The sequence below is a fragment of the Bos taurus genome, unplaced genomic scaffold, assembly GCF_002263795.3.
Source record: "Bos taurus isolate L1 Dominette 01449 registration number 42190680 breed Hereford unplaced genomic scaffold, ARS-UCD2.0 Leftover_ScbfJmS_2246, whole genome shotgun sequence".
Classification (NCBI taxonomy): domain Eukaryota; kingdom Metazoa; phylum Chordata; class Mammalia; order Artiodactyla; family Bovidae; genus Bos; species Bos taurus.
Window position 1 is genome coordinate 9,797 of NW_020191325.1, and position 19,960 is coordinate 29,756.

The 19,960-nt window shown below is 50.4% G+C and overlaps 1 protein-coding gene and 1 pseudogene across 1 annotated transcript; one reads left to right on the forward strand and one right to left on the reverse strand.

The window, feature by feature from the left end:
- Positions 1 to 216: 216 nt before the first annotated feature.
- Positions 217 to 11,907, reverse strand: LOC112445650 (small ribosomal subunit protein uS2-like; annotated as a pseudogene).
- A 5,796-nt stretch (positions 11,908 to 17,703) lies between these two features.
- On the forward strand, positions 17,704 to 19,488 carry LOC101907085 (ubiquitin carboxyl-terminal hydrolase 17-like protein 6). Its single transcript, XM_005200930.5, has one exon. It carries the CDS (start codon positions 17,736 to 17,738, stop codon positions 19,332 to 19,334), a length of 1,599 nt encoding a protein of 532 aa, XP_005200987.2. The 5' UTR covers positions 17,704 to 17,735; the 3' UTR covers positions 19,335 to 19,488.
- The last annotated feature ends 472 nt before the right edge of the window (positions 19,489 to 19,960 follow it).

Below are 19,960 nucleotides of genomic sequence, written 5' to 3' on the forward strand. Positions count from 1 at the left end.
CCAGCCCTTCCCTCTTCCGCATTCGGACCTCCGGTCCCATCACATTCCGACCTCTGGTCCCATGAGAGGGACCGTGGACGCTCAGCGCTGTCCCAGCCGCAGGGCTGCCAGAGGAGTTACAGGAGCAGACCTGCCCAATGGCGCCGCTGCTTCCTGCCTGCTGCCGGGCCTTGTGAGAAGGCCCCAAGGAGATCTAGGAAAGCTGCAGGCCAGCCTTCAGGGGAAACTTCGGAGTAGGCAGCGAGCTCGCCTGCCCGCCTGTGGACTAGGCCAGCACCTCAGATCCAGTAGCGTTGCACTCAGCTGCTGAAGTGACCCATTCACGGTGAAGTCCTCCTTGGTCAGAGCTTGCTCAGCTGCCGCTTGCTCTTCCCTTTTAATCTTTTCAGAATCTGCAGATGTAGAGATCAGGCACGACCTCCCAAGAGTGTTCACAGGAAACGGTGCCGCGCACAGGCAGAACTTCCAGGGTGAGCATCCGCCAAGTCAGACCCACAGACTTGATGTCATCTCCAGAGTGCAGAGGAGAGTCCGTGTCACACAGACCGATGGTAAGAAGTTCACATACATGCCTCTGGGAGAGGCTGGCGGTCAGCCCTGGTCTCGTAACCACGAGGAGTCTTGGCTCCTGGAAGCTGCCTGGGTCTGGTTAGTGGAGGCTCCAGGAGCAAAGTACCCGACCAGAGAAGTGGTGGCAGCAAACTGCAGCTCAGCTCGCTGGCAAAGGTTCCTGGAGGATGCAGCAGTGACAGCAGCTGGGTTTTCAGTGGCAACGATGGCATGAGCTGCCTACAGAAGCCTCTCCCAGGTTCTCTTTGGATTCCTAGTGTAGACGCCATCACTTTTCCTTCTGTAGATGTACTGCTCCGTTGGGAAGTAAAAGTCGGTGATACCTAAGTGGGCCCCTGCTGCAAGGAACGTGATGGTGTCGTCCTTCATTTGCCGGACAGCAAGGACCCAGGATAGTGTAAAAGATTCACTTCACGTTATGACAAGATTCCAGACAGTGCCGTATGGACCACTCTCTGGGTAGCGTGGGAAAAGCCTGAGAAGATATGTTAGAGAAGCCAGATAATCTTTCTGATAAAACAAACTTGACTTTCATTCAGTTTGTAGAAATAACGCTGTGAGTTTTATTCTTTAGAGGTTTAAAATTTTTTTGTAATGTCTTGGCATTTCTGAGAAACTTGTAATACATGTACAAGGTTCAAGAACCTAGAAATATAAAATACTTTATATTACATCGTTCTTCCTACCCCCTTTCTTTTTGTCAAGGCCCTGCTGCTTTCACAGTCAGCCACATGTTTTGTTTCTCAGGAATAGCTTCCAGACGTTTTTTTTTTGTTTGCTTTGTTTTTCTAAGTATTTATTTGGCTGTGCCTGCGGGACCTTCTCCATGGGAACTCTTAGCTGTGGCATGTGGGTTCTACTTTCCTGACAAGGGATTGAACTCAGGCCCCTACAATGAGAGTGCAGAGTCTTAGCCCCTGGATCAGGAGAGACGGCCCAGAATGTCATTTTATGGATACACAAGCAACTATGACTATCTATTTCTTCTTCACTCCACATGTGGTGCTAATGGTAAAGAACCCACCTCCCTGTGCAGGAGACATAAGGGACTCAGATTCAATCCCTGGGTCCGGAAGATCCTCTGGAGCAGGAAATGGCAACCCACTCTAGTATCCCTGCCTGGAGCATCGCCATGGGCAGAGGAGCCCGGTGGGCTACAGTCCATAGTGTCAAAACTGTGGGACATGACTGAGTGACTGAGCACAACCACATTTAAAACCATAAATGGTCACATACTGTGCACAATGTTTTATGGTATCTTGCTTATATTCAGCTGACACTATCTTGGGGAATATTCTCTCTTGGGACACTATTTTCCACAAATCAGTCCACTGAATAGATGATGTACTATAATACGCTTTACTGGTCCACTTTGGAATAAACACTAATATAAAATGACATCTTGACATCACAATAAACAATGTAATGCATACTCTTAGCCTAATTTATTCCATTGCAGGAAAATGTATCAATTTCTAATGCATTAGGAATTTCTACAAGTGTAACGGATTTGTAGCCTGAAGTATTTCCAACTGAAATATAGCATCTGATAGGATGTTGCTGGTAAACTAGCACGTTGCTGGATTCCCCGCCCCCGAGGAGCTATGCAATGATCATTTCTCTTTCCTTAAGACTCAACCTCTCCTCTCCCAGATTTCTCCCTGATCTGTTTTTAAAAGCATTCTCCAACCTCTTCTGCCCTTGTGACTTCTCTATAATCTGCTCCTATTCTTAGCACTGTCCTTCATTCTCACGCCCTCATTGCCTGGCCTGGTCTCTACCTGCCATCTCAACATTGCCCATCATTGCTCCACCCACTCCCCTAGAGATGGTATCAATACGGCCAGATAGATTGTTGAGCATAGAAAAATGGTTCGTGGATAATATTGAATCACTGAGCCTGGATAAGAAGGAGACATCCACAGGGGAGTATAAGGTAGCTGGGGAAGAAGGAGAATTTAGGTTTTATCTGTGGTCTTCACTCAGGGGAAGATGCTACAGGGCCCACCAGGGAAGGAGAAGTCCGAGTCAGAGGTTAATACTTGGGAGGTGGTGTCCAGAAATTCCAGCAGGAACTCTGGAGAGAAGAGTGAGGGAGAGCGCCTGCTGTGAGGCTGCTGTGAGTGTCGGGCAGGGACACACACGGGGCAGCAGAGAAAGGAGCAGGAAGGTGATAACAGGCTTCCCAAGGGAGGGAGGGTGTCACGGTGATAGTGATGTGCACACAGTTACACATGTCACGGAGATGAGGGAGGACGGAAAAGAGCCAGTGAGAGGGGAGGGCAGATGCAACTAACACATCCTGTACACTGTTTCCTGAGAGGCCAAGAGCAGAGGCTGAGAGAGAGGCTGAGCCAGAGCACAGGACACAATGAAGGAGACATGAAAGTTGATAAATAAAAACATAGGTGTTCAAATCAAGATTGTGTTAAAACGCTCTTTTAAGGACTACAATTGGGATTTTAAGGAACTCCTTTTAAGGAATACAGAAATAAAATTGCAGGTGAGATGACATTAATTATTAGATGATGATTCACAAGAATGACTCCCCTGCCTAAAGAGTGACACCATCAGAAGCAGTTCTGTGCAGAGGTGAGCCGGGAGACGGCACAGCACAGTGGTGGAGACACGTGGTCGATGGAGACGCTGGGCCTTCACGGGGGGAGGGGGGTCCTGTAGACCCCACACGCTGGTGTGCTGAGAACATCGAGCAGGAGTTACTGGAGCCATTGAGAGTCACTGTACTTGAAGGGGTTTTTGTTTAAATATAATTTTATTTCCTTTTGGCTGCCCTGGGTCTTCTTTGCTGCATGCAGGCTCTCTCCACTTGTAGCGAGCAGGGCCTGTGCTCTAGTTGGGTCGCTGGGCTTCCCGCTTTGGTGGCTCCTCTTGCTGTGGAGCGCTGGGCTCTAGGATGCCTGGGCTCAGTCTTTGCGGTGTACAGACTTAATTTCTCTGTGCCATGTGGGGTCATCTGGGGACCAGAGATTGAACCGGTGTCCCCTGCACTGCAAGGTAGATTCTTAACCACTGGACCACCAGGGAAGCCCCTGTACTTGAAGTTTTCATTGGAGCTACCTAAAACATGATAAAAGTGACCTCAGCAAAAGGGGGAAGGAGCAGTGAGCGCACGGCCTGCCTTCCACCAAAGAGAGCCTGCTGGGTTTGCACAGACCCCTTTCCATTTCTGAACCACACTTGCCTCTTTCTCCACCTAAAAACCACACATCTCTTAAATTCTCCAAGCAATCTTCCTGGTGGCTATCTTCCATGGGAGTAGAATTTCTAGGTGAAAGATTCTGTGCAATCTTTCTATGTGAATATCAGAAGAAGGTGAACATTTTGTTTGAGGTTATGGTTCTGGTCTGTCTAGTCAAGGCTATGGTTTTTCCTGTGGTCATGTATGGATGTGAGAGTTGGACTGTGAAGAAGGCTGAGCACTGAAGAATTGATGCTTTTGAACTGTGGTGTTGGAAGACTCTTGAGAGTCCCTTGGACTGCATGGAGATCCAATCAGTCCATTTTGAAGGAGATCAGCCCTGGGATTTCTTTGGAAGGAATGATGCTAAAGCTGAAACTCCAGTACTTTGGCCACCTCATGCGAAGAGTTGACTCATTGGAAAAGACTCTGATGCTGGGAGGGATTGGGAGCAGGAGGAGAAGGGCACGACAGAGGATGAGATGGCTGGATGGCATCACTGACTCGATGGACGTGAGTCTGAGTGAACTCTTGGAGTTTGTGATGGACAGGGAGGCCTGGTGTGCTGTGATTCATGGGGTCGAAAAGAGTTGGACACGATTGAGCGACTGAACTGACTGACTGACTGACTGATGGTTCTGGAAATTCAGAATTAAATATGTTTCAGCTCACATTGGCCAAACGTGCTGTACCTGGCTTCAGCCTCCTGTATTTTAGTTGGCTCACTGATGTCATTAAGGTCCTAGGATCTCTCTAGCCCCTCAACTACTGCATCCACCTCCTAAGGCATGGCAAAAAAAGGCTCTCTGGTACCATTAAGATCCCTGTTGTTTGCAGATCCTGTGATCTTGCTGGTGCCTTGACTTACTGCAGCTTCCTAAGACCTTACCTGGAATTTGTTGGCATAAAGTTCAACCAGGAAAAACAGAAAACAAAACCTGTTTTAGTGTGTTTCTTGATATTTGGTTTTGTTTTTACATTTGCAAGAGCAAAACAGAGAAAATGAAGCAAAATTTACTTTCAAACATATATGGTTGCCTGATTTAGAATTACTGATTCAAAGAGTGTCTGTAAAAATAAAATGTGACCTCCTCTTCCAGCTTTAAGTGGAACAGTATCTGAACTTGCTCACCTGGCACTGGTAATTAGAAAGCTGAACAAAATACTGGAAACAACTGTTTTCAGATCCTGGACAGCAGGCCATGCAGGACTAAATTCCTAGAGTGAAGATGCATACACAAATCCATCTGATGGCTCCCGGCTGTCTGCCTTCAGGCAATTTCCATGCTGCAGGTACACAGAGGGGAACACAGATGCAGCCCAACAAAGCCCTGATCTGAGAACACAGGTGAGCCAGGGAGGTGCAGAAGGTGATAAGTGCGGGGCAGGGCATCTAAAAGAGAGAGCTACTCAGACAGAAAGAATGATTACAAGTGCCTAGTGAGCCCGCTGATTCTCTGTCATTGATCACACACAGGTGACTCCACAAGGCTGGGCAGGAACAACTTTTGAGGAAAGAATTATTACTGGAAACCTATGTATTGAGTGGGGCTGGATGCCATGATCTTCGTTTTCTGAACGGTGAGCTTTAAGCCAACTTTTTCACTCTCCACTTTCACTTTCATCAAGAGGCTTTTTAGTTCCTCTTCACTTTCTGCCATAAGGGTGGTGTCATCTGCATATCTGAGGGTATTGGTATTTCTCCCGGCAATCTTGATTCCAGCTTGTGCTTCTTCTAGCCCAGTGTTTCTCATGATGTACTCTGCATAGAAGTTGAATAAGCAGGATGACAATATACAGCCTTGACGTACTCCTTTTCCTACTTGGAACCAGTCCATTGTTCCATGTCCAGTTCGAACTGTTGCTTCCTGACCTGCACATAGGTTTCTCAAAGGGCCAGTCAGGTGGTCTGTTTTCCCATCTCTTTCAGAATTTTCCACAGTTTATTGTGATCCATGCAGTGAAAGGCTTTGGCATAGTCAATAAAGCAGAAATAGATGTTTTTCTGGAACTTTCTTGCTTTTTGATGATCCAGCAGATGTTGGCAATTTGATCTCTGGTTCCTCTGCCTTTTCTAAAACCAGTTTGAACATCAGGAAGTTGATGGTTCACGTATTGCTGAAGCTTGGCTTGGGGGAATTTTGAGCATTACTTTACTAGCATGTGAGATGAGTGCAATTGTGTGGTAGTTTGAGCATTCTTTGGCATTGCCTTTCTTTGGGTTGGAATGAAAACTGATGTTTTCCAGTCCTGTGGCCACTGCTGAGTTTTCCAAATTTGCTGGCATATTGAGTGCAGCACTTTCACAGCATCATCTTTCAGGATTTGAAATAGCTCAACTGGAATTCCATCACCTCCACTTGCTTTGTTCGTAGTGATGCTTTCTAAGGCCCACTTGACTTCACATTCCAGGATGTCTGGCTCTAGGTCAGTGATCACATCATTGTGATTATCTGGGTCGTGAAGATCTTTTTTGTGCAATTCTTCTGTGTATTCTTGCCACCTCTTAATATCTTCTGCTTCTGTTAGGTCCATACCATTTCTGTCCTTTATTGAGCCCATCTTTGCATGAAATGTTCCCTTGGTATCTCTAATTTTCTTGAAGAGATCTCTAGTCTTTTCCATTCTGTTGTTTTCCTATATTTCTTTGCATTGATCGCTGAGGAAGGCTTTCTTATCTCTCCTTGCTATTTTTTGGAACTTTGCATTCAGATGCTTGTATCTTTCCTTTCCTCCTTTGCTTTTCTCTTCTCTTCTTTTCACAGCTATTTGTAAGGCCTCCTCAGACAGCCATTTTGTTTTTTGCATTTCTTTTCGATGGGGATAGTCTTGATCCCTGTCTCCTGTACAATGTCACGAATCTCCATCCATAGTTCATCAGGCACCTGTCTATCAGATCTAGTACCTTAAATCTATTTTTCATTTCCATTGTATAATCACAAGGGATTTGATTTAGGTCATACCTGAATGGTCTAGTGATTTTCCCTATTTTCTTCAATTTAAGTCTGAATTTGGCAATAAGGAGTTCATGATCTGAGCCACAGTCAGCTCCCGGTCTTGTTTTTGCTGACTGTATAGAGCTTCTCCATCTTTGGCTGCAAAGAATATAATCAATCTGATTTCAGTGTTGACCATCTGGTGATGTCCATGTGTAGAGCCTTCTCTTGTGTTGTTGGAATAGGGTGTTTGCTATGACCAGTGCATTCTCTTGGCAAAGCTCTATTAGCCTTTGCCCTGCTTCATTCTGTATTCCAAGGCCAAATTTGCTTGCTACTCCAGGTGTTTCTTGACTTCTACTTTTGCATTCCAGTCCCCTATAATGAAAAGGACATCTTTTTTTGGGTGTTAGTTCTAGAAGGTTTTATAGGTCTTCATAGAAGCATTCAACTTCAGCTTCTTCAGCAATACTGGTTGGGGCATAGACCTGGATTACTGTGATATTGAGAGGTTTGCCTTGGAAATGAACAGAGATCATTCTGTCATTTTTGAGATTGCATCCAAGTACTGCATTTTGGACTCTTTTGTTGACTATGATGGCCACTCCATTTCTTCTAGGGATCCCTGCCACAGGAGTAGACATAATGGTCATCTGAGTTCAATGCTTAGCAAGGAACCAGCAGTGGGAAGCCTTGTTGCTGCCCCCTGGGGACTGTTTAAAACAAGACAACAGCCCCCAAAGGAGCTGCTTAGTTAGGAGCCATACTAGCAAAATAGACTTAAATGCAGTTTTGGCTCTTCCAGAAATGAAATCTTGAACCAGTCAGCCAGGAATCTTCTGATTATCACTAGTTAAGTCATCTGCCTGAGAAAGCTTTCCAGCCTCTATTGGAAAGTAACCTCGCAGTAACCACTGGGGTTCTTTGCCCAGTACAACTTCCTTGTTCCCGACCCCTTATGCCTATAAAAGTCTTTTATTTTGTGCGACTCCTCAGAGTTTCTAACTGCTAAGTTGGATGCTGCCTGATTCATAAATCTTTAAATAAAGGCACTAAGATTTTAAATTTTTATTTTATTTTAATAGGGCGTATAGCTTAATTTGGAGAAGGCAATGACAACCCACTCCAGTACTCTTGCCTGGAAAATCCCATGGATAGAGGAGCCTGGTAGGCTGCGGTCCATGGGGTCGCTAAGAGTAGGACACGACTGAGCAACTTCAATTTCACTTTTCAAATGGCAACCCACTCCAGTGTTCTTGCCTGGAGAATCCCAGGAACAGGGGAGCCTGGTGGGCTGCCGTCTATGGGGTCACACAGAGTTGGACACGACTGAAGTGACTTAGCAGCAGCATAGCTTATTTTAAGATTATATTTGGCTTTTAAGAGATTGTTATAGATTCAATCGAGCTTACTGTGAACGATGTCGGATTCAGGATCTCCGAAGAAGATTTAGCTTCAGGACCAAGGACCAGGATTGATCACTCAAGAGCGTTTGTGTAGCAGAGTTTTATGACAGTGGGAAAAGGTCAGAGAAAGCTTCTGACATGGACAGCAGAAGGGGGTGGGGAGTGCCCCCCTTGCTAGTGTTAGCAAGGGAGGTATATACTTTTTAAATTAGTTTCTACAATAAATCAAAAGAATGTCTCAGGTTTGTGAAAGTTTTACCAGACCCACTCCCACAATTAACATTTTAGGATAACAGGATTAGAATTTAACAGAAAGATCCTACCAGACCCATTCCCATAATATACATTCTAAGATATCAGGATTAATTAGAAGGTTTTCAGGAAGGAGAAACTGTCCTCAAGCAGGATACATTGTTGTTATATGATCCCTAGTACAGAGTTTAAGTGGCTCAGATGGCAAAGCATCTCCCTACAGTGGGGGAGACCCAGGCTGGATCTCTGGCTTGGGAAGATCCCCTGGAGAAGGAAATGGCAATGCTCTCCAGTACTCTTGCCTGGAAAATCCCATGGACAGGGGAGCCTGGTAGGCTACAGTCCATGGGGTTGCAAAGAGTCAGGCATGACTGAGCAGCTTCACTTTCTTTCACAGAGTTTAAACTGAGTTGTGTAATCATTAGTTCTGGGCCTAAAGAAAGAAAGAAAAATGTTTTAAGTGACTAAGACTAAGGAATGTAGAGAAAAAAAGATGTTTGTCCTTTCCTCCTCCTTGAGAACTCCAGCCCCTCTCTCCTCAGCTTCCCCCAGACTTCTTATCAACCTGCTTAGGAATTGACTCTCTCACTTTGAGCACCTCTTCAGCCTGTGAGCTCCATGAGAACATCAGGCGAGAAAGAGAAAAGACCTTGAGTAAATGTCATGATGACTGAATAGCTGTACAGATAAAATGACTACACAGAGTCCATGTGAAGGTTACATTCACTGAAGATTAGCTTTTTCTTCCTCCTCCCTCCCTCTTTCCAGAACAGAAGTTCAAGGGACCTTATATCACCCTCACCTCATATGGAACTCCAGTGGTCTGGGAGATATTTATCTTTTCTTTATTTTTACACTGGAAGATATTTCATGACTGTACCCACAAAATTGAGAAAATTACTACTTGAGGGGCAGGGACCCTCCATGTTGTCTGAGTCAAAACAGAACAATATGTGAACACAGGATATTGAGGAGGTGGCTGGGCCCCTGGGCAGCTGGAAGGAGGGAGACAAAGGCAGAGGGGTGTTGTTTCCTCCTCCCTCCTCCCAACATGACACACTTGTCCCTCTTGGTACTTAATCAATCTGACCCTGATTATCTGGAGATTGACATGTCTGCTGGCAGATGGTGTGGTCTTAGGTCACAGCATTAAGGCCACCAGACCTCAGTTCTGAGCTGTTTGCCAGACCTAGGACGAGTCTTCAGCGTCTTAGATCCGCTGTTTTTATCCCTGAGCATTGACAGCGGTACCACCTATGTGAGGCCCAGAGGCAGAGGCGTCGGCACTTGGGATTGGTCATGGAAAGGCTGCAGCCCCGTGAAGGCTGCCCCTAGAATCCCACCTGGAACACGAGTGGTACGTGCAATATCTGGATGAAGCAGTGAAGATGTCAGTGAGAGACACGCAGTTGGTGCCAGGACAGCACTGAATTAGAGCACTGGGCTTTTCTCCACTCACTTCCAGACGGTCAGGCCCTATTGCCACTGGCCACATACCCTGAGTGATAACCATCTCCTGGGAACTCCAAGTCACAGCCTGATGGCTGGGCCTCCACAGGGCTGAAGGATGTGTCAGGAGCAGTTTGTCCACAGATGCTGGGCACCCCAGGGCTCTGACAGGGGCTGGTGAGGCTGGCATGGCAGGGCCCCACAGCACAGGGTATTGGGGTGCCTGGTTGGGGCTGCCATCAGCTAGGGCCATGCCACCATGAAGGCCCCTGGTAATTTCTGAGCTCAGAAGCTAAAGCAAGGTTGAGCCTGGCTAGTACTTGGTTGCAAGACCACCTGGAAAGACCAGGTGCTGTGGACTTTCCCGCTTGTCTCTCCTTTCCTGTCTCTCACCCTTGGCCACCGCCCCCTTCCCTGGCACAGATGGGCTCTCCTTTGGCCATGGGGAGCTGTAAATATTGTTGAGTCTTGGCCTGGGTGGGTGCTGTGGGGGTTCTGACAATGGGCAGCACAGTTGGGCTGCCGTCCTCTGTGCTTGCTGGCCGCTCTGCGTTGGTGGGCAGGTTGAGTGCCTACAGGAAGGCAGTACTTTACGGCATGGAACTGTCTGCATAAAATGGTTCTAATGGCTACATTGGACCTCTGTGTATTTTCCACATTAAAAAAAAAAAAAAAACTGTAGCATATCTGTGTGTGTGTGTGCATGTGTGCATGTGTTAAAGATTTGGAAAATTCTGAAGTCAAACAAAAAATTGGGTCACATAATAAAATATGAATAAGCTTCAAAAACATGACACTGTGTAAGAAAAAGGACCTAAATGGTCACAGCTGTACAAACCCATGTGCTTGAAATACACAGAATAGGCAATTCCATAAGGATGAAAGAGTGAGGAATGTGGAATTAAAACTGACTAAGGAGCACTAGGTGTCTTTGTAGGGAGATAAAATATAAAATATTCTGGATCAGATAGTGATGATGGCTACACAACTATACAAATAGCCAATCACTAAAATATAGTGCTCAAAGGAGAATTTTTTGGTATATGATATATATCTCAACTTAAAATGATTAATTTGAATTTTTTTTCAAAAACAACAAAACCCACATATTATCCTCAGTGCTTTATGTGGTTCTCACTCTAAGCTCTGTAGACATAAATGAAGATGCCTGTGTCTGTGTGTGCATGCTCAGTCGTGTTTGACTCTTTGTGACCCCACGGCCTGCAGATGGCTATGCTCCTCTGTTCATGGAATTTTCCAGGCAAGAATACTGGAGTGGGTGGCCATTTCCTACTCCAGGATATTTTCCCGATCCTTCACTGTTTCTTCAGAATTTGTCTCCAGAGCAAGGAGTCAGCCAGCACCACTCGCCTAGGCTGAGACTCAGGGCACACAGAGGAGTGGGGACGCGCTCTGGTGGGAAAGAGGGAAAGCGTGTCCTGCTCAGAGCGTGTAATGTGGGGAAGCCGGAGGCAGGCTGGCAGGAAGAGGTCCGTCCCAGGTGACTGCTTAGATGACAGATTTGGTTTCCCCCATTTGGTACTAAATTGAAAGGAAGGAAAATAAGGAAGGTGGCAGTCACTGACCACGCACCGAATCCTGGAGCCCATTGCTGCAGGGGCTGGGGTCTGGTTTTCCAGGTCGGCTGCTGCAGGGCAGGACCTCGCGGCTGGAAGGAGAGGTTCCCCAACTTCCCAGTGTGTTAAGAAAGTTCATTTCAACATCCTTCTCTGGTTGTCTTCAATTGGATACTCTGTGGATAAACTTGAAACAGTGTTTCTTAAATTAACTGCAAACAAAGGTAATAACTACATTATTGTTGAGTAACAATGATAACGATGATTTTCATTATAGTTAATTTCAAGATTTCTCATTAAATACCTACATTACACCACATATATTAACAAATATCCCCAACAACGTGTCGGGCCATCTGGTCGACCTCGTCCAGGAACCTCCAATCTGTGGGCTTTGAGATCCTCACATAAATGTATCCGTGTCTCACACCCGCGAAACACAGAGCCTCCACACGGACACTATCCTTCCCACTTCTGAGCCCGAGGAGAACAGAGGGGACGTTGGGCACCCCTCGCATAGATGCAGCCCGACCCGCAGGAAACCCGTCTGCGGAGTCCTAAGCATGTCACCGGGAACCGTGGTCGGTTGGAAGCAGCCTCAGCGCCACGAAGGCAGCGGGAGGACCGTTCCCCCAAGATGGCAAGGAAGGGCTTCCGGGTGCCCTTTGGGGAGGAGGACGGGCGGCCCGTGGTCCCTGCCGGTGCCTCCTGTTCTGGACACCACGGCCGGCCGTCTCTGGGGAGAGGATACACGTTTGTGAATCGGGAGTATCGGGGTCAATGGGGGAGGCTGGGAAGACTGGACACGTCTGCGTGCATCCGTGTGGTCCGCACCTCCGGGCGAGTGCGAAACATCGAGAAGGTGTAACCCCGCGGACGCCGGCGCCATGCCCTTTCCTGCTTGCGCTCAGCTGCCCCGGAGGTGCCCGCGGGCGGAAGGGGCCCCGCGGCGGGATGGTCCACCGGGCCGGCCAGCGACACCGCCCGCCCAGGCCGCGGACCTGCAGCCCGAATCTCCGGCGACAGCAGGCTGTTCCCGGGTCTCATGGCACCGGGAAGGTTGCCGCTGTCACCATCGGCCTCTGGAGCTCTGCCCCGGGCTCGGCGGCCGAACCGCAGCCTTCGCGGGAGTCGCCAACGTCCCCCAAGAAGGGACGGCTCCCGACGGGCGGCGCACACGGCCCCGGGCGGAACCCGATCGCCGGGCCGCCCTGACGCCCCGCTTGTCCCGCGCGTCCGCCTGGGAGCCGGCTCCCGGCCCGGCAGGGCGCGGAGACCCAGACACCAGACGGGAGGGCGGGAGCTGGGAAGACCTCCTCGGGCAGCTGCGGGAGAAGGCGCGCTCCCCAGCGATTCTCGAGGGTCGGACCCAGGCGGCCCAGAGGGCAGGCCCTGCTCCCGGGCGGACTTAGGAATTTAGTGAGACTTAGATTGTGTGGAGAAGGCAGTGGCACCCCACTCCAGTACTCTTGCCTGGAGAATCCCATGGACAGAGGAGCCTGGTGGGCTGCAGTCCATGGGGTCGCTAGAGTCGGACACGACTGAGCGACTTCACTTTCACTTTTCACTTTTCATGCATTGGAGAAGGAAATGGCAACCCACTCCAGAGTTCTTGCCTGGAGAATCCCAGGGACGGGGGAGCCTGGTGGGCTGCCGTCTCTGGGGTCGCACAGAGTCGGACACGACTGAAGTGACTTAGCAGCAGCAGCAGACTGTGTGCAAAACTGAAACCATGAAAGGATTCGGTAAAAACATGTATGAATGATTTTTATTCTGTGGAATAAAAGGTGTGGACTCTTGATACAACCTTTTTTTTTTAAAAAAAAAAGTCTCTTCAGAAGCCATCAAAGAAATGAATGATAAACAGCCATAAATCCACCTTTTCATATTCCACACGGAAGGTCCAATGATAACAACTCAGCGTGGGAGGAACATTTGTGCAAATACTTGTGTAATAAGATTATTGATATTAGTATCACTCAGTATAAAAACAGAACATTCAGGAAACAGCTATTAAGAGGGATCTGGGAAGGAAATTTGTATCGGTACTGACTTGGAAAGATCTGTGTGATGACTTGTTGGATAAAAATAGCCAAGTTATAGGATTTCCACTGGTGCTAAAAGAAAAAAATATGTACATTTGTACATTTATCTTTTAAATGAACTAAGATGGAAAGGCAAATGTATTAGAACAGCTAAAAAGCAGTTTTATAAAAAGAATACAATCTTTCGCATAGCTTGGCACCTGGTGGCAGAAAGAAGTGTCTTCAGAAACCAAGAGGAGCCACACCGCCTGCTTTTCTGCCCCCTCCTGCTGTGGCCTCCAGGCAGGCAGCTGGCATCCTAGCCCCTTAAAGTCACTGCTCCACTCAGACAGACGCAGGTCCAAGGAGGGGTTGGTATAACCTTGGCTCTGCAGACTTGGGCTCCTCAGCCTCTTGCCTCATCCTGGGAGCCCCTAACCAGTCATCACCCCAGTCTTCCCCACCAGAGGCTACTGGCCCCACTCTGCAGGGGGCAGCCCTTGTCTCTATGAGCTCTGAGCTGTTTTCCCAAAGGAAGGATTTCCCCTTTGCACCGCAGGTATGAAGCAAGGGGATAACTGACTTTTTGCACCTGGACCCATCGCACACTTTGTCCTCACATCTGGCCCTAATTATCCCCATGAGGGTAGAAGAAGGCTTTCCCTTTACATAGGAGGTGTGAGTCAATGGGATGCCTGAGCTTTCACATCTGGACCTTTCATGCACATTTGGTATGCGCTGAGCTCCTGAAGACACAAGACAGAGACAAGGTTAGGCCTCTTAGCGTGGCGATGTCATTGCTCTCATGAAATATCCAGGTTCTCTAAGCAACACCAGGGTGGCAAGAATAAAGAAGCATGCAATCATTCATGCCACACACACAGACACACACACAGGAGAGGCTGTAGAATCCACCTGATCCTAAGGGAAAATGCAACTCTGGAATCAACCATGTCAATGCGTCATGCAGAAGTAAGATCATCTAAATGACCTGATTCTTGAACAAATTTTCAATTATCAATAAATATTTGCTGTCCTTCTGTTTATTCTGAGATTATTGAGAGTAAGGTGGCCAGTTTTACATTACTTAAAATAGATTTATTTCATGGGGCAAAATTTACTAAAATTTTACCTTTCTTCAAGCAAAATTCCAGCATACAGTATATAAAATACTATTTTCCTGGAGGAGTTGTGAGCGAGGACACTACTTCTGTTATGTCCGAGCGGGCAACGGCCAATGGTATAAGATGGACGATGCCAAGGTGATGCCAGAGCGACCAAGGGGAAGAACAAGAAGCCTCGGCCATCTCGGGCTGTGGCGGTAGGTTGGCTCTGACCCACATGCGTGCAGACGCCCAGGCACACGCTGTGTGCAGCACGCCCTGTGTGACGCACCAAGAGTTCCGACGAGGAGTGAGTTCCTCTTGGCTGTGTGCATGATGCAGCCTCCTGGGAAAAGACAGGGCCTGCAGTGTGCCCGGGGTCTCGGTGTTCACTTGGGACGGGCTTGTGCCTGACCGGCTGAGCTCTCGAGGGCTGGCTCTGCTGGGAAGTCGCTGGAGAGGATGGGGTGATGGAGTGCATGAGCGGGTCTGGGCACGGTCCGAGGGCCTCCCACTTCTGCGAGGGTGGGAGAGTCCTCTCTGGATGGGACTTTGGGTGTGGGTTTGCCTTTCGTTCCCCGTCTCCATTCCCTGGCCGCACCGCGGGCCTCTGGTGAGTGACGCGGCCTGAAGACGCCTCACGGAACGCTCCCATCCAGCCGAGCAAGGAGAAGATCTCCGGAGCCCTTGGGGGCACAGGAAAGAGTGGGTGCAGGTCCACGAATTGTCTCCTTCCGGCCGGTCAGGCTCTTGAAAATGCCCCAAACTTCGAGCAGCAGCCGGGGAGAAGATGGGCAAGCAGTCTTTATGGGTGGCTGTCCTTGGGAGGCCTCGTGCTACTTGGCAGAGGGTCCGGCAGGAATGAGGCGGGGATGCGTGCATCCCCGGCAGGACGCTCGTCCGCAAAGATCCCTGGGGCTCCATGTCCAGTGCAAGGAGTATGCTGGAGAAGCTCCAAGGGCCAAACAGGAGAAGCGATCCACAAGGCCATGAGCACCGCCACCAGCACCACCAGCACCACCAGCACCACCAGCACCACCAGCACCACCAGCACCCACACGAAGGCCAAGGGGAGAAAGACAACCCAACCAGTCCCAAAGAAACTTCTCCACCAGCATCGCACCGGTGCCTGAGTGGAGATATGTCGCGCCACGTTCATTTCTGAAAGCAAAGGTCCTCCCCGCACTGAGGAAAGACCCGAGCCTACCCTAGATTGTGATAGCAAGACAACTGGACTTCCGACTCTGCCCGTCCTGTCTGGCAGTCTCATCCAGCTGGGCCCTGGGCAAACGCCTCTGGACGCGAGGAGATGCGGCCGGCCTCCAAAGTGCCTGGGGCGGTGGGGAAGCTGTCCTCCCCTAGCTGCTTTCTCGACTGCCTCATGGGCCCGTGACCCGCTGGAGGGGCACCTGAGGCCCCTTATCGACCACCTCTTGCGTTTTTCTTTCTTTGGCTTGGCTGATGGCTTCAAACCCCAAACCCTCCATCAAACTTTGGCAGACCGGGAATTTGCGATGGAACATCTCCGACCTCGAGGGCCAACTCTGGCTCCTGACTGCGCTAGTCGGCGTGGCAAGGAACAGAGACCGTTCCGATGGCTTGTTTCCCCCGCATGGCTACCTACGCCGCACCATGCCCTCCGCACGTAGAGAGGACAAAGAATGATGAGCAGTATCTTCCCCCGAGAACACGAACAAGCGTGCCCTGCACGAGGAAGCGGAGCCACCCACAGTCCGCCCTCATCATCAGCACGCATCTTCCTCCACCCCATCGTCTCAAATGGACTTACTGCTTGCCCCATCCACACCCTCTGAAGAAGGAGGAGGAGGAGGAGGAGGAGAAGAATGTCGATTGGGGTGGCATGGCAGAGGGAATGGGAAGGTGGCCTTATGCTGGGCGAAATCCGTGCAAAAGAGAGAAATACTGGCTAATCTCTCTTCTCCGTGCCATGGGAAGGAGGCAAGAGGACAGCAAGGGTGTGAGCACTTGGATCCTAAAGCCCAAAGCGGTAGGGTCCTGGGATGGGATGGGGGGAGCGGGAGGTGGGAGGGGTGCAATAGGCTAAGGAACAAAGCAGGGTCAGGGCCGTTTTTTCCTAGTAAGGATCAACGGAATCAACACTTCAGCTATGGTAAACCCATGGATGGTGAAACCCCCATAGTCCTGGAAGGCAAGCATAAGGTCCAGGACAGGAGAGCAAACAAACACACCTGTCACACACCAAGAAGGAAAGCAACAGTCATCCTCCTCCAGGAGGGAAACCTTTTTGATACTTTGAGTTATAGCACGTGTTGAGCCCTGGAATTGGAAAGACGACTGTATGAGTCAACTAGTGTATATAAAATAGAGAAAGAGAATAAAAGCAACAACAACAAAAATAACAAAATGAACACAAAATGAAAAAAATTTAAAAAGAAAAAAAAAAAACCTTAAAACCCCCCAAAAAACCAACCAGGGGGAAAAAAAATGGAAGAAGGAAAGGGAAGGAAAAAGGCAGCGGAGAGAGAAAAGGAGCTGCAGAAATGAATCCAAAGTTGCAGGAAGCCCATGCCTTTCTAAATGAGCTTGCTTTGGGTCTTGACCAAAGGCCCTGAAGGGAGAAAAGCATATGTGCCACTCTGCCAGCATCTTTTGGTGCTAGGACCCTGAAGGCTAGAAGAGTGGCCAGGGAGAAAGCATAGAAATTGGAGTGGACCTCACTCGAGAGCAACGTTGAGGCAAGGGTCTATTGTTGTCTGGGGAGGGGTTGTTCTCAGGCAGGGGTCTGGGGTGGGGAGACCCCTAAAGGGGAGAGGGTCGATCGGCAGACATATGTTTCCACAAGTGTGTTAGGATGTGAATGGTGAGCCCACGGAAGTCCTGTGCAGCCGGCATTTGTGTGCTGAACTCGGAAGCCCCGCAGTGAATCTCTAGCGGGCAAGGCTGGAAGGCCCAATGCCCCCGAATCATTTGCATCCTGAGCCCTTTGGTCCAGGGGGTCAGGTCGGAAGTGCTTGCGGGTCCTGGACAAGGGGAATTCCCCGAGAAAAGTGTGGGTGGTTGGATGGCGGAAGTGGGAGTGGACAGGCCCTCGGCCGCCTCAGCCAATGAGGAGCCTGCACGTGCGGGGGTGGGGCTGTGGGGAAGCCCCCAAAGGCCCGAGGGGGCGGGGCCCAGGCCCTTTTCTGGAGCCGGACCGTCTGAGGGAAGGAGGCGTCGGCGTGCAGCTGCAGGTAGGAGATGGAAACCCTCGTGGGCCTTGTGTGCAGAGCCCCGGGGGCTGCTTCTGAGCACGGGGGAGGTGTGTGTCCGTCTCCCTTCGACGTCTTCCCCGGAGGGCAAGGTTGTGGGCCCAGCGGCGCTGGTGCGGATGCCCTTCGGGGACCCTCTGTCCCTGAGGGGCCGTCGCCGGCGCTTGGGCGTCCCCAGCGGGGTGACTTGGCTCCTGGGTCAGCAGGGCTGACGCCTGGCCAGAAAGGCGCCCTGAGTTGGAAGGGGCCGTGGGGGGTGGGGGCTGGGCTTCAGAACCTGGGGAACACCTGCTACGTGAATGCGGCGCTGCAGTGTCTGAGCCACACGCCGCCCCTGGCCAGCTGGATGGTGTCCCAGCAGCACGCCACCCTCTGTCCGGCCCGCAGCGCCTGCACGCTCTGTGCCATGCGAGCTCACGTGACCCGAGCCCTCCTTCACGCGGGAGAGGTGATCCGGCCCCGCGAGGACCTGCTGGCGGGCTTCCACAGACACCAGAAGGAAGATGCCCACGAGTTTCTGATGTTCACTCTGAATGCCGTGCAGCAAGGGTGCTTGAGTGCATCCCAGCCGTCGGGCCATGCCTCCGAGGACACCACCGTCATCCGTCAGATCTTCGGCGGGACCTGGAGGTCTCAGATCCAGTGTCTCCGCTGCCTCAGTGTCTCGGACACATTCGACCCTTATCTGGACATCAGCCTGGATATCACGGCGGCTCAGAGTGTGGAGCAAGCTCTGAGAGAGCTGGTGAAGCCCGAGAAGCTGGACGCGGACAATGCCTATGACTGTGGCGTCTGTCTCCGGAAGGTGCCTGCCACCAAGAGGTTGACTTTGCACAGCACCTCCCAGGTCCTGGTGCTGGTGCTGAAGCGGTTCACACCGGTGAGCGGGGCCAAAAGGGCTCAGGAGGTGCGCTATCCCCAGTGCTTGGACCTGCAGCCCTACACGTCTGAGCGGAAGGCAGGGCCACTGGGCTACGTGCTCTATGCCGTGCTGGTGCACTCCGGGTGGAGCTGCGAGCGAGGACACTACTTCTGTTACGTCCGAGCGGGCAACGGCCAATGGTATAAGATGGACGATGCCAAGGTGACCGCCTGTGACGAGACCGCTGCCCTGAGCCAGAGCGCCTACGTCCTGTTCTACGCCCGGGAGGGTGCGTGGGAAGGGGGCGCTGGGGGAGGGGCAGCGGCCCCCGTCGGGGCTGACCCCACAGACCCCGGGCAGCCTGCAGGAGACGCCAGCGGCAGAGCTCCTGGGTCGGAGGAGTCCCCGGGGGACACAGAGGTCGAAGGGATGAGCTTAGAGCAGTGGAGACGCCTGCAAGAACACAGCCGACCGAAGCCGGCCTTGGAGCTGCGGAAGGTCCAGTCTGCCCTGCCTGCCGGCGCAGTCGTGATTCACCAGTCCAAACACGGAGGAGGGAGAAACCGCACGCCGCCCCAACAGGAGCACGAGCGGCTCGACCGTCCCAGCACGGACACCCCGCCTCCGGGGCCGAAGAACGTCGGCAACGGCCCTTGTGCCAGCGCGAGGGCCAGAGCCACCAAGGGGAAGAACAAGAAGCCGCGGCCGTCTCTGGGGCTGAAATAAGCCCAAGGAACATACCTGTATTTGAAAGCACATGTTGATGATGGAAAATCCGCAAATTAAAGTTGCTGAGTCCAGAATCTCTGACTGGAGGAAAATCAACAAGAAGAATCACTTGCTTTTTGAAAGTGATTTTTATTTTATTTGTATTGCACTGTTAATGAAGAGAGCTTGCCAGGTGGTGATAACGGTAACAACTGAGAGTGTTAGCAGCCTGGGTAGGGAGGCCAGCGGCCCCAAAGCAGCAGGAAGAAATGAACTGCAAGTGGCAGATCTTTCCCTTCTCTGTTGAGGACACCTGGTTCCCTCTGAACTTGACTTTTCTCAAACCTTGAGCTAACCAATGCGTTTTTCTTCTTATTCTTTTCACTCTTATTCTTCAAGCATGGTTCCAAGGAGTCGGGCACACCCTAGGCATGAGAGCAGGCATGGCTGGATCAGAGCATCACAAGTGCCATCTGCAGATAGGCCAAGCACTGAGATTTTCTGTGACTCAGCATTCATGAACAGTATGAAAAAGCAAAAAGGTATGACACTGAAAACCCCCTCAGGTCGGTGGGAGTCCGGTGTGCTACTGGAGAAGAGTGGAGAAATAGCTCCAGAAAGAATGAAGAGGCTGAGCCAAAGTG